At 48.7% G+C, this 15,240-nt stretch overlaps 7 protein-coding genes across 7 annotated transcripts; 3 read left to right on the top strand and 4 right to left on the bottom strand.

The window, feature by feature from the left end:
* Positions 1-1,443: 1,443 nt before the first annotated feature.
* On the bottom strand, positions 1,444-5,892 carry BDV37DRAFT_265675 (putative histone acetyltransferase). The gene is made up of 4 exons (XM_032083822.1): positions 4,987-5,892; positions 4,817-4,896; positions 4,683-4,730; positions 1,444-4,624 (listed from the first exon to the last, which is right to left on the bottom strand). The coding sequence occupies exons 1-4, from the start codon at positions 5,484-5,486 to the stop codon at positions 2,013-2,015; spliced, it is 3,240 nt and encodes a 1,079-aa protein (XP_031934725.1). The 5' UTR covers positions 5,487-5,892; the 3' UTR covers positions 1,444-2,012.
* A 1-nt stretch (position 5,893) lies between these two features.
* Positions 5,894-6,689, top strand: BDV37DRAFT_265678 (NADH dehydrogenase [ubiquinone] 1 alpha subcomplex subunit 1). The gene is made up of 3 exons (XM_032083823.1): positions 5,894-6,197; positions 6,254-6,350; positions 6,514-6,689. The coding sequence occupies exons 1-3, from the start codon at positions 6,150-6,152 to the stop codon at positions 6,612-6,614; spliced, it is 246 nt and encodes an 81-aa protein (XP_031934726.1). The 5' UTR covers positions 5,894-6,149; the 3' UTR covers positions 6,615-6,689.
* A 175-nt stretch (positions 6,690-6,864) lies between these two features.
* Positions 6,865-7,958, bottom strand: BDV37DRAFT_289437 (arylamine N-acetyltransferase family protein; the record flags this gene model as incomplete). The annotated part of the gene is made up of 3 exons (XM_032088467.1): positions 6,865-7,374; positions 7,433-7,478; positions 7,534-7,958. The coding sequence occupies 3 exons, from the start codon at positions 7,956-7,958 to the stop codon at positions 6,865-6,867; spliced, it is 981 nt and encodes a 326-aa protein (XP_031934727.1).
* Positions 7,959-9,314: 1,356 nt separating this feature from the next.
* On the bottom strand, positions 9,315-10,019 carry BDV37DRAFT_265684 (uncharacterized protein). Its single transcript, XM_032083824.1, has one exon. It carries the CDS (start codon positions 9,779-9,781, stop codon positions 9,497-9,499), a length of 285 nt encoding a protein of 94 aa, XP_031934728.1. The 5' UTR covers positions 9,782-10,019; the 3' UTR covers positions 9,315-9,496.
* A 180-nt stretch (positions 10,020-10,199) lies between these two features.
* Positions 10,200-11,276, top strand: BDV37DRAFT_276939 (RraA family protein; the record flags this gene model as incomplete). Its single annotated transcript, XM_032085658.1, has 5 exons — positions 10,200-10,256; positions 10,425-10,500; positions 10,550-10,875; positions 10,933-11,031; positions 11,100-11,276. The coding sequence occupies 5 exons, from the start codon at positions 10,200-10,202 to the stop codon at positions 11,274-11,276; spliced, it is 735 nt and encodes a 244-aa protein (XP_031934729.1).
* On the bottom strand, positions 11,205-13,035 carry BDV37DRAFT_56712 (3-ketoacyl-coA thiolase peroxisomal A precursor). Its single transcript, XM_032090879.1, has 3 exons — positions 12,902-13,035; positions 12,376-12,826; positions 11,205-12,321 (listed from the first exon to the last, which is right to left on the bottom strand). Exons 1-3 carry the CDS (start codon positions 12,909-12,911, stop codon positions 11,523-11,525), a joined length of 1,260 nt encoding a protein of 419 aa, XP_031934730.1. The 5' UTR covers positions 12,912-13,035; the 3' UTR covers positions 11,205-11,522.
* A 659-nt stretch (positions 13,036-13,694) lies between these two features.
* BDV37DRAFT_56745 (uncharacterized protein) lies at positions 13,695-14,771 on the top strand. Its single transcript, XM_032090881.1, has 4 exons — positions 13,695-13,935; positions 14,006-14,324; positions 14,394-14,455; positions 14,529-14,771. The coding sequence occupies exons 1-4, from the start codon at positions 13,819-13,821 to the stop codon at positions 14,613-14,615; spliced, it is 585 nt and encodes a 194-aa protein (XP_031934731.1). The 5' UTR covers positions 13,695-13,818; the 3' UTR covers positions 14,616-14,771.
* Positions 14,772-15,240: the final 469 nt, after the last annotated feature.

The raw sequence follows: 15,240 nt of genomic DNA on the forward strand, positions 1-15,240 counted from the left end.
AAAAAAAAAAAAAAAAAAAAAAAAAAAAAAAAAAAAAAGGCAAAAAAAGAAAGCCAATGATTACATGGAACGCAAAGGATGAATCGTCTCCTTGACAGATCATATTCAGTACGCGGCGATCGATTTTTGTACCACTTTTGCAGATGCCCAACAATAATTGTCTTCTTTGGTCCTTTATCCTTTCCCTTTTCTCTCTCTTTTTCAAAAAGAATCGAAGAGGGAAAAAAGAACAAAAAAGACAAAACTATAATACTACTTTCTTTTGATCTAGCCCTCCTAGCGATCTTCGGGTCTGCTTACAACTCTTCTTCCACACGCTGCGCGTATAAACTCATCTGAATGTTCGATAATACTTACTGCAAGAATTCTTCCGAGACCTGATTTCATTTAATCTGCTACCTTGACCGCTAGATGCTCCAAAACCGCCGAGAAAAAACGAAGCATCCAAAATTCCAAATCTCGAATGCACCCAAACAGGCAAAGCACATACCTCGCGTGCATAAGACCAAAAACGGAGTTCCCCCAGGTAGAAGGATTCATAATTACTATTCCCATATGCACAGGGAACTTCGCCACAGAGGATGTACATACATTTACAGTATACATATGTGCGGAGACCTACTGTGCATTCCAAGAGCGCCACATCTGATCTCGATTCCTTACTATTCTCATCCATTGCTTTATCATGGCTCCACTAATCACATTCGACTCTGTACCTGCATACATCCCACACCTAGAGACTATCTCTGGACGTACATAGTCGGTCAATACACTGGCCCCCGAAACTGACCAATCCTTCCCTCCATTCGTCCCCCTCCCCATACAGTAGTATCTACCTGTACTACTGCATGCATCGCGATCTCAGACACCATCTCATTTCCAGGTTTTCGTATCTGCGGCTAGTCGATCTCGTTCGTTCCAGCCTTTCCCCCATCTAATAGAGAATGCAACCTAACTGATAACGTAATCCAGCATGGATGTGATCCTCCACTCCTCATCCACTAGTATGCTGTCTCGTCCGTAGTAGTAATCCCGACTGTGACGATGAGATGCATCACTAGGGAAATTGATACATCCACAACCACTTAGCACCCACTCATCGAACCAGGAAGACACCGTCAGCAGACGCTGATTGCAGTTCATGAAGACGCAAGGACATCCGCACACCATCGACTAAATATGTAATACTTTTGGTGAAATGGGAAAAAGCAAAACGAAGGGAGGTGCTGACTCCTCTGCATCACCATTACATTTCTTTTTTTTGGTCTTAACTCACGTGCCCAACTGAAACCTAAATGTGTCAGCAAAACCATGTCTGGGGTTCGGATTCTGTTTATCGCGCATCTGTAAACATGACCTATGGCTGAGTCGATGAGGTGTCTTTAAGGTTTCAAGAGGATCATGTTGCTACGTAAGTGCAAGGGTTATGAGACATTAGGCAGCAAAAAAAAAAAAAAAGAAAAGAAAAGAAAAATATAATGATGAACGCGGCTCTTCCATATGCTCTTTTCCCCTATACTATGCTCGCAAAGTGGATATTTGTCATGCTTAATACAATGGTGTGCAATCGGGGACGTGTATGCACCGACATCACAATTCAGTCCTGGATTACATTAGGTGAAAAGGAGAATTGAAAAGGGAGAGAAAGAAGAGAGCAAGTCCTCTAGACCAAGACCGTAAGGTGAAAAAGAAGAAGAAAAAAACAACCATTTTCACTCATGACAAGAACGAAGACAACGGAAGCAGACAATCGCTGAGGGAACCCACAGGTCGGAGAATCAGAGCGCAATTCGTGATAACAGTGCATCGAATGATAGCCAGAACTCCAAATTCCTTGCCCACTCCTTGCTTTGTAGAAACAGCGCAAACAGAAAGATAAAAGTGCCAAGTCATGAAAATTATCCCTTCGAGGGATAGAAATTGAAAACAAAAATGTCCCCTGCAAAGCCGCAAGATAACGCCTCGTTTAAATGCTTCGCCGTTGAAGGCATTCTTCCAGGTTTCTTCAGGAATCATGCCTCCATGATCGCATCACCATCTTTATCCACCCCGTTAGGCCCATCTGTATGCTCATCCACCACCGCATTATGGTTCGTAGTACCATGCTCTTCTGCCGGAATGACGAACTCGAACTTTTCTACCACCGCCTTTCGGTTCATGGATCTGGTAAGTTTGGCTGTACTTTCAGCACTTACATCTTTGGTAGGCGTCACTTGTTCTGTAACATGAAGCTCTGTGTCCACGGTTTCCACCCTGTTGATACCATTCAGCTGACTCGGCCCGTCCTGGTCTGTAGCTTGGGCATCTGTCTCCGATAATCCATCAGGCTGAGCTGGGTCTTGTTCCCTACCCTTGGTAACCTCATGATCAGGCAGCTGGTCGTCATTCTCGACACCGTTAATCTCAGTACCAGTTGAATCAACTGCAGGAGAGTCTAGTATCCTTGCACTTCGGCCGCGCCGGACGCTAGATGCATTTGCAGTAGGGGTCATAGAGACTAGTGCAGATGATCTTCTAGGTGTGTTACGACCACTAGTGCGAGCAGTTGATGGAGTGACAGCTACCTTGTTGTAAGTGGTCTTGCTGCCAAAGGGCCGACCTGGGCGTCGTTTGACAACAGGCGCCTGCACAGGAGGGTAAACCTCAAATCGCCAGGCTGGTATATCTTGGACTGGGTTTGACTCTGTGAGGTTAGAGTCCGCGGCTGGTTCTGTGCGATGTAGGCCGATACCATTAGTCAAAAGTTCAGTCGAAGGAGGCCCGGCAGGTTCAGCAGAAAGTCCCCCGGACACAGCTTGTGCAACACCATTTATGGCCGGTTGAGGGTTATCATCTCCATTGACTTTGCCCGAATTTTCTGAAAGTTGTTGCTCTTCCTCGTTTCCAGAATCCTTTATGTCCTCGACCTCTTCTTCTTCCAGGCCTTCCCGTGGGGCAACTGCATGTATCGGAGCCCTATCGAACTGCGACTGGTTGCTTCGACCCATTATGTAGGGCGTCCACACAAGAGCATCGGGATTGAGCTGAACATAGCCTTTACTTTCCCAACTCTGTATGCATTCTTCGAAGTATTTGTAGTCAAGTCGTAATGCATAAGTTTTCGTCACTGGATCTCTGACAAGTGCGCGCAAAGCTTCAAGGCCTGAAACAATGTCGTCTGCTGTCATGCCTGTCCGCTCTGAAAGCTCCACGATACTAAGTGGCGCCTTCTGTTTATGAAGCTGGTATGACAGAATAAGCCTCCAGTAGTTCCGATAAGATACTAACCCCATATCCGAAAGCGGCTTCTCGGGCGACCCGGTTTTCCCTTCGATGCGCGTGAGTAGGTATGAGAAGTCAATGAGAAGGTTACCATAGCCTTTTCGCTGATGAATGGGTAGAGTAAGGATACAGGAAACGTTATTCGCGGAGCTGGGCCGTTTTTCTTTGCTAAAATAGCCAACAAAATGGCAGCCCAAGTCGTCAAATTCGGTCATGATGTAGAAGAGAAACGGCTCAACGTCGTAGTATAGAGTCTTTGACCCGAGAAACAGTTTTGCGAGCAGGCAGAGATTCTGACAGTATACCGGGTTCTTTCTTCCGTCAACTTCGAAGATCGAAATCGAACCGTCACGGTAGATTTCATCTCCGGGCGGATGCTTTGCCGGACACTTAAGCTTGTGGCGCCACGCGACATAGTCCGAGTTCATGTACTTTAAGCAAAACTCACAGATGTAAAGAACACGGTTGCGGCTGTATTCTTCTGGATAAGGCGCTGCGTACCAGGTCTCAATCTCATAGCCACCAAAGTTGATGTACTTGATCCTGGACGGTGGTCCCGAGACCTTCTGTGCCGCATGCTGTACAGGCTCTCCGCCGCTCTCGGCTTCCATGACACGTCTTTGCCATTCTTCTTCAGCCTTTTGTCGCGCTACCTCGAACCTCTCACGGTCGGGCTGCATCGGAAGAGTCTTGGTGGTGTCTGCGTCTGCTTCTGACAGAATGCCACCGTACGGTTTTGATTTAGATTCGTCCATCTCGCGATCGTTGAAAGAATAGAAAGGGGACATGTATGACACGGGTATAATAGGAGCAAAATGTGCTGGGGGTCCATGTGCCACCGGGGGTGGCTTAGGGGTTCTTCGACCCCTGTGCTGTGACCGACTGCGAGAACTAAGGATTTTAGACAGCTTGGTCTCGTGGAGTCGAAAAGCTAACACAAGCCTTCCGAACTGCCTCAATACCACGCGGCAATTTTCCTTTTCCCCTCCCCGCACACGGCGAGAGCGAGTCCGTACTGGAGACAGGGCGTCTGAGGCTTCGCCCAAATGGTCTCCCGACTCAGCCCGCTCGGACCGTAAGGATGTCTGTCTCTGCCGTTTTCGAAGCACAGGTGTATGCTCCTGTACATCCGCTGACAAGGTTTTCCTTTTTCGTAGCGATCGCGAGCTGTTCAATAAGTTATCATCATCAATATCTACAGTATTGAAAATCGAGTGAAAGCCAGAGCCCTCTTCGCCGGTATGTGCTGGCAAGAGCTCTTTTCGCATGTTCTTCGGGCCGAGCCTTCGATGGGAACCATTTCCATCAGAGTTTGGCTCCAGCTTTTCCCGAACGCATGTAGGACATCTCCAAGTGTTGGCATCTAGACTGGGTCAGTCCCAATGTCTATCAAACCCATTAAATTAAAACACTCGACATACCTTCGACATCACTTAATGCACTTTGTTCGCGGGCACATTGCCGGTGAGCTGTTGGGTCGCCAAGTCAGTAACGATCGCCGAAAGTTTTGGGGGTGGCTAACGCCATGGTTTTACGGGGCCGCAACTCCACGTACAGTGATCGCCACAAACTGTGCATGTCAAATACTCCTCAAAGTCTTCACTCGGATCGTGGTCTTCATCTTGTCCACAAAATCTATGAATTTTGTTAGCATATCAATCTGACAAGTAATATCAGGCACGGGATAGGGAGGAAGCGGAAATAATTAAATAGAGGGTAACTCACATGCAGTTACCGCGCACCGTGTTGTTGTCCACTTCCGCATCATCATGATCATTACTCTCACCATCCCACTCTTCATCGTCATCCTCCTCCTCATCAGATTCCTGGCTACTTGAACTAGAGCCGGACGCGTCTTGGTCGCTGTCACTTTGGTTCTCGAAAGCTGCATCACCCTCGGCGTCGGCGGCATCCTCGTTATCCAAAGAAGGTTTCCCTTTCGGTAACTTCACAGCTCCCACCGGTTCTGTCTCTTCATTTTCGCCGTTGAAGTCCAAATCAGAATCTGGCTCCCCGTCCGCATCTTTATCATCCTCGCGGCTAGCACTGTTGCTTTCTTCTGCAATCTCTCCCGAGTATGCCCTATGTACAGCATCCTGGAGTTGTTGATCCATCTGATATAAATCCGTCTCCTCCTCTCCCTCCGCATCCTGGTCGCTGTCAACCAGATCCGGGGGAGGCCTCATTTCGGTGTCATCGTCAGCCGGCGGCGCAGTTGCCGCCATGGTGTATGTCACTGTGGTCGCCAGTTTGAGCAGCTCCTGCTTGTCTCCAGTAAGAGGGTTCGTGAATAAAGATAGCCTGGAGGTTGAGGCTATTCATTCGCCGCAGGAGTAGACAATCATCTGGCGCTGCACGTAATAGGCATCGGGAACAGAAACGAACGACCTTGGATACAGATGATCCAAATAAAAAGCGAGCTTAAGAGTATCTATATGGCAGCGCAAGCGATAACCCCTGAACACAGCGCAGCCGAAGCGACAGTCAGTTAAGGAGCTGAACGGACGACTCCGATAAGGACAGACAGCGCGTAGAAGGACACAATGGGAACCATACCGCACAGACCAGCAGGTCAGAGACGTCAAGTAGAGCAGAGCCAAACGCGTAGATCAGCAGCGGATACACCGTCCGAGGGCCTATCCAGCATCCAGAGCACTCAGCTGCGGCCTCTCGCCCCTTCTCCAGCCCGTGAGGTTGATGGATGCGGCTGACTCAGCCGGCTGGACCCCCCGGTCCCACGCTAATCCGCTTTAGGCCAACCTCCAGACCTCGACGTCGGCGGATTCCCGCGGCCACAAGAAACGACGACTTCCCCTCCGCTTTTGTTGGCGTGTCAATCCGCATTCCTCTCTTAGCTCTCGCCTTGTTTGTTATCTCAATCGCACAGAATGGGTGTTCCTTTTGAGGCTCTGATCCCCTATGGGATCATCGTCGGCGTACGTCAAGCGTTTTCTCCGACACTTCGATCGGCCTACTGATGATGCTATAACAGATGTTTGGCCTGACCGGCGCTGGTCTTACTGCTGTCAAGTGGCTCGGGAATGATGGAAAGAAGGCCCGCTGGAACCGGGATCTGTGGGACAGAGTAAGTATCTCCCAGTGTCATAGGATGTGATCGAACCCGGTCGGCTAACACCCGCTCAGCAAAGTATGTGACTTACCCAGCAATTGACAATTGAATGATATACGATTACCCTCCCCGTTCAGCGGACGAATAGACGGAATGCTAACGACTGATTAACTATCCGGTAGTGATGGAGAGAGATTTGAGAATCACAGGATCCTTGAGAGGCCAATCAGGCAACGCAGAAGCCCCGAAGGGATTCGAGCTTAGCAACCCATGGAAGGTATGATGCATGCCCGAGTCTCATTCAACGTGTCGGAGAGAGATCTAATAAATCAAACAGCTGGAAAAACGGATCTTCTAAGCCACTCCGACTTGTCACAACCTATGTCATTTATATTGCCTATTTGCTCGCCTGCCACTTTTCAATAAATACCATGCAATGATTAGAAGAAGCCTTCTTGTATCATATTACCAGGCCAGCAAAAAGCGGCAGGGTAGTCGCGAACCCCAAAATTCTAATTTGGACTATCTAGCTTCTATTTAATCTGAGATACTAAGCCCCGAACCCCCTCAATCTCGTGTTCGAGGAAGTGCATATCAAACCACTTAGCCAGAGCGTTGACCCTATCCTCTTCTTTTTCGAAAGTCGCCAGCGTCTCTGTCTCCCCACGGAGTCTCTTCTTCACTTCCTTGCCGGCCAGGATATAGATGCCGATCGGCTCATTTCCTGTCTCGTCCAAGATGACCCGTGTGCACACCAAAGCCTGCACGAACCAGCTAGTCGGCCGGTGACTAGTAGAGTAGTTCATAGTGGCAAAATCCTGCGGTAGAAACTCCACCTCGGAAAACGAGTACTGCGGTATCCAGTTGCTTTCCGGGTTGTGTCTGATCTGGTAAATCCAGAGCTTCTGACTTCTATCGGTGAATTCAATGGGCGTATCTTTGACTAGACGCATCTCAGCCGGCGCCATGCATACAGCGATGGCGCCATCTTCTTTGAGCGGCAGTGGACTTGTAGGACCAAAGTTGCCGAACCCGACGTCAACCTGTTCATTTCCGCATCAGAGATGGTCGACATGTACTCAGTCGGGAAGTAGAAGTTACCATGTATCTTTGACCGTCGATAGTTACAATAAGAACCATATGTCCCCTGTATAGCTCATTTAGCGGTGTTCTTTCATGTCCCATGGCCCGCTTTCACTCACAAACTCATATACAACTCACTACCGGGAGTCTGGTTCCCGCCGGCCACGGCGGTGCTCACCCGTCCACCAGTTGGATAAACCGAGTATCCCAGGGACCGTAGCACCATATAGAACAAGTTGGTATTTTCCATACAATACCCGTCCAGACGTCGCACGACCAATTTATCAAATATACACGCGGGGTGAACAGAAATGGACCGGTGCTGCGAGTAATGCAAGGCCGAGTTTCCCCACGGGATGGCGGCCAAGTGCCGTCGTTGCAGCTCAATCAAGGTCGCCAGGCGATCCTGCTCACTTGATTGCAGGACATGTTGCAGCCGACCCGTAGTGCTGTCTGGCGTGGGGTTGACCGAGTTGGCATACCCGATTCGCTCCAGGTAGAGTTCCAGTTGTTCGGGGTTGTACGTCTGGGGTGGGGAAGCCATGATGGGTATATATGGGTAAAGTTCTATAAGATTTGAGGATACAGGGACTAAAGAGAAGGGGGGGGGGGTTCGCGGGGATGATACTCTCAGCAATTGATCTGAATTGTGCTACGTATTCTATTCGTTTATTCTGGGGTTATCGGCAGTGCTAATAATTCCGTGGAGGCAACGGCTTGGAACCACGGCATTGACCACTTTATTAATAGTATTATTACCAAACTAATTCGGTTGGTTGGTTGGCAATACGAAGAGCTTTAGTCACACATTGGTCATCGAGATCTCGTGGGCCCTTAGGAAATGTCTATTATAACTAATTATGCTTAAATTGGGCTTCCAAGCATCTCTCACTACTACTGCACAGTATGCGAGTATGCGTGGATCAATCGGACGCGTGGCGGGGAAATTCCCGGTAGTTCATTCGAGAGTTCAGGTGCCTGGGCCGAAACCTTAGACTTTACCAATTTATTTGAATCTATCAAATTCGATGATGTCAGTTTTCCCGATTCTCGGTCATTTTGTATAAATCCATCAGTCACGAGATTCACCCACGACTGAAGCCTCGGATGATAGCGGAGCACACAATGCTCTGCTTTTTTACGATTGGACAAGCCCCAGGGTGTGCCGCAGAGATCAATAGACTAGAAAATCAGTAGATTGGAAGAAAACTCAGTACGTTCAAGGGTCCCATGCATGGATTGCGTAGGTGTTGATGTTGCCGTTTGTGTTTGCGGGCTATTTGCGAGTGATTGGAATACTGCAATGGTGGTGACTGTAGTATAATCAACACTTCAGAATGGACGTCCGAGCATTACTTAAGAGTAGATGGTACGAGAACCCAAAGACGCCTGTCGAGCGTAGGGAACTAGTCGGGCTATTGGGACAGCGGTAGTGAACTATGGGAGCAAAATCATAACAGCGATAGATTCCTTTTACACATAAATATTGAGAACATGTCCAGTCTATTCTACTGGTATGCACTTAATATCACCAGTTCAGGAACAGCCAGGAATATAATCGTATGGACACACTCTCCATTACCTACTTAGACTATTTCAGTTGCCATTTTCTATTTAGATATAATCACCTCTAGTCTAGCAAGTTGTACCCCGGACTTTTGTACATGATTGACATGGATCGGCAATACAAAACTAAAAACCGGTTTCCTCGCTCGAAGGACGCGGTTCCTTGTATGAATTAATATATCCACCAGCACACGGCCTATCTGTGTGATTCTTGATAGGCTTACCTGTAGGCATGTTCATTTCTGGCCTGCCTTTATAGCCCGCCCAACCGAACGCTCTCAAGCAGCATCTTAACTCCATAATTTACTCCGCTTGGGCCCTCCCTACTATCGAACATGTCTACTCTTCAGAATCAGAACTGCAAGTCTCGAGAAGTCAAGATAGATAGTGGTCAGACAGGACCGGCAAAACAGGAAGCCTCAGACGGTACTTTTCCTATAAACCAAGTCTCTTTTTCTATGTCCCTCCAAGATGCACAACTAACCCGTGATATTCATAGGTGATAAATCCATCAGTCTACAATGTGGGTCCGATGATTCTACCAAAAATAACAGTTGCACCAATCCCAATGCCACCGGACAAGCGAACGTCCATGATAATAGCGATGCGGATTGGGAGATAGTCAGCAGCGTGCAGGATGGCGAAAATGATAACGACCGGTCGTTCCACGGGCATACAGGACATTTTAGCATTGATGTGGGTTGGGGTAAACGGAAACATCGGTTGTATTCGAGTGATTGGAGCTTTGGTCATTATCATCATGATCATCATCATGGTCACCAATATCATGATGATAAACATGGCGAGGAAGATTAGTAAAGGTCAGGTGAAATAATGCCCTATATCATGGGATGTTCTGCCTAAGGCATCGCGGCCACGCCTCTACCCCACAGATATTTCGTACTCCATCTCCCCAACCCGAACCTGTGTAAACCCATTTCTGCATAATATATAGATAAATATGGTATAAATATGCTTATTAATCATGGTTTTTCATAACAATACCATTAATCCATTGACGTATAAGCGCCAATCTCGCCTTCCTATAAGCTCCGATCAACCGAAACCCTAGTAGCACCTCTAACTATATATATCTCAACATCGAATGGAGTCCATCCCCAGATTCCTCTCCAGGACACTCCCCCACCTGACGACGACCGCTTCCCGAATCCCCTGTAGAGGAATCGCCCCACTCACTATCCCAACTGTCAAACGTACCATGTCAACATCAATCGAACAAAAGCTGGACGTTCTGCGGAACTACTCTGCATGTGATGTATGACACAACTAGTACAACGATTCCGAAAAAAAAAAAAAAAAGAAAAAACCGTACACGGGGTAAGCAACCATCCTACTCTCGTCAGAAAGTAAAAAAATTATTCAGAACAAAAAAAAAAAAAAAAAAAAAAAAAAAAACAACCCCATTAACAACAACCCAACCCAGGTATCAGACGCGCTACTCAAACTACAAAAACTACCCGAGGGAACCACAGCTCGTGCTGGCCATATAGCTGATTTCGGTGAGCCGATACTTAGTTACTCCCACCGAAACGCCCTGATTAACAGCAGCATCGCAAGTGCCCTTCTCGCCAACCATCGGGCGAAATGAAAACGCCCCCAAGGTTATCGCCCCCGCTTCAACATTCAAGTTCATCCCCAAATCAGACCCCGTGCCGGCGACCGAGTCGGTAGAGGCCCATGGCTTCCCCGCCGGGACGCACTGGGTCGACTTTGCCGAGCCGGGAACTGTAGCTGTGATCGAGCAGCCCGAGGGACAGCACTGCGCCGTCCTGGGTGGGATCATGGCGGTCCGGATGAAGTATCTCGGGGTCAAGGGGGCCTTGGTGAACGGGCGCGTGCGTGACCTCAGTGAGATCAGGGAGTGTCGGCTCCCGGTAAGTTTCATCCTCTTGTTGCGTTTTGTGCCCTGGGCTCTGACTGGGGTCGGTTAGGTCTGGGCTCGTGCTACTTCGACGGTTGGAACCGCTGCGGAGGCCAAACCGGGCGCTCGGAATGTGCCTGTTTCTCTTGGTGGGGTGACGGTGTCTCCGGTATGTCTTTCTTCTTCTTTAAGCTGTTGCTGCTGTTGAACCATGGCTGAGCATCTCTTTGCGCTCAGGGCGATATCATCTTCTGTGATCCGTTGGAAGGTGTGGTTGCTATTCCACGCGAGCTTCTTGATCAAGTGCTCGATCTGATGCCTAAATTGGTTGCGATGGATGATCAAGTCAAGGAGGCTGTGAGCCAGGGGTCGAACGTTTTTGATGCCTTCAAGAAATTTAGAACGAAAATATAGTAGATCACTCTGTCCTGGTAGGGGGTTGCCCGGTAATGTCTGCGTCTACACGAGATTATGGAGAGCAATGGTGCTTGTTTTCATAGTTGAACCACGATCTATTAACCAACCCGAAACTCAATCCTCATGCTTGGTATTCTGGGAAATATGTGTACAAATCAAAATCGTCATGCGTATATAAAATCGCTGTACAGGAAGAGAATCGAAGAAAAGTGAAACACAAAGACAATTTTAGAGCCAGCTCATTTATTCGCGAACCCAAACGGCAGCCATGCCCATACCAGTACCAACACACATGCTAGTGACACCAATCTTCTTGTCAGTGCGCTTAAGCTCGGTCAGCAGGGTGCTGATCTGGCGAGAACCGGTGCAGCCAAGAGGATGTCCGAATGCAATGGCACCTCCCTTAGGGTTGATCTTCTCTAGAGGCAGTCCAAGCTCATTGACACACCACACGCACTGAGAGGCAAAAGCCTCGTTGATCTCGTAGATGTCAACGTCATCCTTGGTGATGCCAGCCTTCTCAAGGGCCACGGGGATGGCCTTCCAGGGGCCGATACCCATGAGCAGGGGCTTAACACCTACAACGCTAGCGGAGACGTACTTGCCGATGATCTTCTGGCCGAGACGCTCAGCAGTGGAACGCTTCATCAGCAAAACGGCAGCGGCACCGTCAGAGATCTGGGAGGCATTGCCGGCATGAATGGAGCCATCCTTAGCGAAAGCTGGGCGAATCTTGCCCAGGGATTCAGCGGTGATGCCGTCACGGATGCCATCATCGGCCTTGACGGTAATGGTCTTCTCCTCACCAGACTTGGGGTCGGTCCACTTGACCTGAAGAGGATAGATCTCCTCGTCGAAAAGACCAGCCTTCTGAGCCTTAACAGCCTTCTGGTAGGACGAGGCGGCGAAAGCATCTTGGGCAGCACGAGTGACGCCACGATCCTTGGCCATGTTCTCCGACAGAACACCCATGGGGACCTTGCAGTTGGCAGACTCTTGGTGGTTCTCAAGGAGGTCAGAGAATTCGGTGACAGCACCAGGACTAACATTGTCAATATATTGAAGGACTGGACCAATGGACATATCATCCACTTACCCATACTGAGAGGACATGCTCTCCACACCAGCACCAATACCAACTTCAATCATGCCGGACTTGATAGCATTGGCAATGTCAACAATGGCCTGAAGACCACTGGAGCACTGGCGGTTCAAGCTCTTGACAGCAGTAGTATCGGGGAAACCAGCAACCAGGGCAGCAGCACGGAACTCGGTGGCACCGCCACCAGGGGCAAGGACGGAGCCGACAGCAACATCCTCGACGACGTTGGGGTCGATACCGCTCTTCTCAATAACACCCTTGAAAACGCCAGCCAGGATATCAGCGGCCGCAGTATCCTTGAAGCCACCCTTTCCACCCTTGGTGAGGGCAGAACGAAGGGCACATGTCACGACAATGTCATCGGGGTGCTTCTCGGTGATGGCGGCGACGCCCTTCTTGCCACCAGGGGCGAAGTGGGAAGTCACCTGGGTAAGACGTTGCTGAGCTGGAACAAAAAAGAGGACATACGTTAGGCCATATTATCATATTGATTTAGTGAGTAACAAGAGGATCAACTTACCAGAGGACATTATGACGTCAGTGTAGTTTGAGAAGATACAAAGGAAGGATGAAAGGGGTATCGACAATCAAATAAACAGTAGGGGATAAAGAGAATGGAAGTGACAAGATCCCTTTTTATATCGTGTACCTGGGGAGACAACGTGGAGTAGAATCCACTTGGTCGGTCGGTCCTGTTGCCTTTTTGTATGCTCTTCCCCGGTCCTGTGAAAGTACCGAGGCTCACCCGCGTCATCGTTGTTCCGGGGGAATTCCAGTCACGGGATTTCCAGGCCACGGGAGGTTTTCATGTGAAGAAGAAAGTCCGAATGATCGTCCTGTTCCTATGCATTTGATCTTGTGACAATGATGCTGTATATGGGTAAAGCCGAGCTTCATGGATCTTCTCTCCACACCTTCGCCAACTGTGAAGACAATGCTTGCATTTGGGGTTAGTCAAGCTCTATCCTTTTACATAATATGTGAGTATCCCATCAGCAGTGTAGACTTGCTACTTGAAAATGTATATATCTCCTTCAAGAAAGACATAACTAAGATATTGACCGTATCGCAATGCAAATAATTTTGCTCTGACTGAGCATTTCTCCACAAAAACCTCATAGTATAGTAATTCGAGCGTAATAGTTAATAATAGCCAGTAGTTATCATTGACCAGAGACACAGGGCCTTTTTTCAGGTCATAGTTGCTACCTAAAAGATATATCTAGTCGAGATCCATGGAGGTTACAAACCTGCCAGCAGTTCCTGAGGCCAGCCCGGACTTTAGGTTGCGCTCCACCATTAAGCCCGAGAGCGGAAGAGTCTGGGCGGCGGAATTGCACCCCCAGACAACAACCTTTTTTTCTCCGCCTTAACAATCAGTCAGTACCTTGTTCCTGGCCGCATATATCACTGTATACGGCCACCGCGATTATCGACATGTCCTCGACATTCCTCCTACGCCGACTCCCGGCATCTATACCATCCGCATCGCCCCCTCGAATTGTCGCATCATGCAACACCAGTCTCCTCAACCGTCTCCAGCCCTCACCTCATGTATATACCCCATTGTAGCCAGAGAACACCAACCCCGCGCGCAAAGCTAACGAAAATGTCTAATCATCAGAATGCCTCTGCACTGACACACACCCGACCATTCTCGCAAACAACTCCCACCTATTCCTCTCCTTTCCGCCTATCCTCGAACAACAATACCACCGCCCAAAATGACCACCCTCCATCTCCCGAAGAGTACCCCAACGGCGAACCCATGCCCTACTACAGTCCTTACAAGCCCAAGCGCCAATGGCCCCCAGACATGTCCAAGTTGTCGCCGAAACACCAGTTCCGACTCGAGCGCAAATATCGTCGGCGTGCGGCACTTAAGTTTGCGCGACCGAAGTGGGTGAAGGCGACGAAGTTGGTTCAGTGGGGTGTAATCGGATGTAAGTGCTCTACAGTGCTGACTTGAATATTATCATTATCGAAGTTTGTGAGCTGACAGATGCTGGCAGTCGTTATTGTGTATGCCGCGCTGTTTATGGAGTGGGATGAGAGGGGGAGCCCGTTTGATGAGGTAGGTGCCCTGTCTGATGATGCTGTCGGGCTCTCGATTAGGGGATATTTTCTAACCCGGGGATCTCTTTTAGCTTCGAAGGGTTTTCTTTGCCGGTGTCAAGGGGGCATTTTCTACCCCTCCACCTCCAGGACCGGTCAAGAGGTCGGATGATAGCTGATATACACCAGGAATGGCTTGGGTATCTCCGTGGACTTGCCTTCTTTCTATTGTGACATACTGTATATTACTCCACCATTCTTAGAAACTGCCAGATAGACCAATTCAGGGCAAGTAATCGGATACCGTGGAAGATCTACTAAACGATAGCAATTCATCTTAACTGTCGTACCAAAGTGTTCTGGACTATAACATGTCTGTGCAAAGGAATGAAAAAACGAATCTCGCCTTACAAGCATTTGCGCAGGAACGTCAAATCTCGTCAATGTTATCGCTCCGTTCCTTCATTAAATCGTTTCGCCGTGGCCGTTAACGGGAAATGCACCCAAAACTCCAAAAGCAAAAAATAGTAAAAAAAACCAACGCCGTCCTGCCCAAGACTCCATCATAATGGGAGGGAAGTGAACCAAGTGAACCAAGAATAGAAATGTAGAAAAAGAGTAAAAAGCCAAAAAGGTAGCAAATAAGAAACGGGGGAAGAAGAAAAGGAAGTACTAGCCGCATCACTGGGTCAGGCGCACACGTCCATGAGGATGGATGGAACACTTGGCCAAGACACAGCAGTGAAGGCGAAGAACACGGGCCAAATAGCAATATATACAACCCGCCATTGAAGAATTTTTTTT

This window comes from Aspergillus pseudonomiae, assembly GCF_009193645.1.
Source record: "Aspergillus pseudonomiae strain CBS 119388 unplaced genomic scaffold BDV37scaffold_159, whole genome shotgun sequence".
Lineage (NCBI taxonomy): Eukaryota > Fungi > Ascomycota > Eurotiomycetes > Eurotiales > Aspergillaceae > Aspergillus > Aspergillus pseudonomiae.

Excerpts from the sequence above, each read along its gene's own strand:
- BDV37DRAFT_265675 (XM_032083822.1), bottom strand. The coding sequence starts at position 5,486 with ATGGCGGCAACTGCGCCGCCGGCTGACGATGACACCGAAATGAGGCCT. Across the intron at positions 4,897-4,986 it reads ACGGTGCGCGGTAACTGCAT|ATTTTGTGGACAAGATGAAG; the intron begins GTGAGTTACCCT and ends CAAAATTCATAG. Across the intron at positions 4,625-4,682 it reads TGCATTAAGTGATGTCGAAG|ATGCCAACACTTGGAGATGT; the intron begins GTATGTCGAGTG and ends GACCCAGTCTAG.
- BDV37DRAFT_265678 (XM_032083823.1), top strand. The coding sequence starts at position 6,150 with ATGGGTGTTCCTTTTGAGGCTCTGATCCCCTATGGGATCATCGTCGGC. Across the intron at positions 6,198-6,253 it reads CCTATGGGATCATCGTCGGC|ATGTTTGGCCTGACCGGCGC; the intron begins GTACGTCAAGCG and ends ATGCTATAACAG. Across the intron at positions 6,351-6,513 it reads GGATCTGTGGGACAGAGTAA|TGATGGAGAGAGATTTGAGA; the intron begins GTATCTCCCAGT and ends ACTATCCGGTAG.
- BDV37DRAFT_265684 (XM_032083824.1), bottom strand. The coding sequence starts at position 9,781 with ATGTTTATCATCATGATATTGGTGACCATGATGATGATCATGATGATA.
- BDV37DRAFT_56712 (XM_032090879.1), bottom strand. Across the intron at positions 12,322-12,375 it reads AGCATGTCCTCTCAGTATGG|TCCTGGTGCTGTCACCGAAT; the intron begins GTAAGTGGATGA and ends TGACAATGTTAG.
- BDV37DRAFT_56745 (XM_032090881.1), top strand. The coding sequence starts at position 13,819 with ATGTCCTCGACATTCCTCCTACGCCGACTCCCGGCATCTATACCATCC. Across the intron at positions 13,936-14,005 it reads GTCTCCAGCCCTCACCTCAT|AATGCCTCTGCACTGACACA; the intron begins GTATATACCCCA and ends TCTAATCATCAG. Across the intron at positions 14,456-14,528 it reads GGGGGAGCCCGTTTGATGAG|CTTCGAAGGGTTTTCTTTGC; the intron begins GTAGGTGCCCTG and ends GATCTCTTTTAG.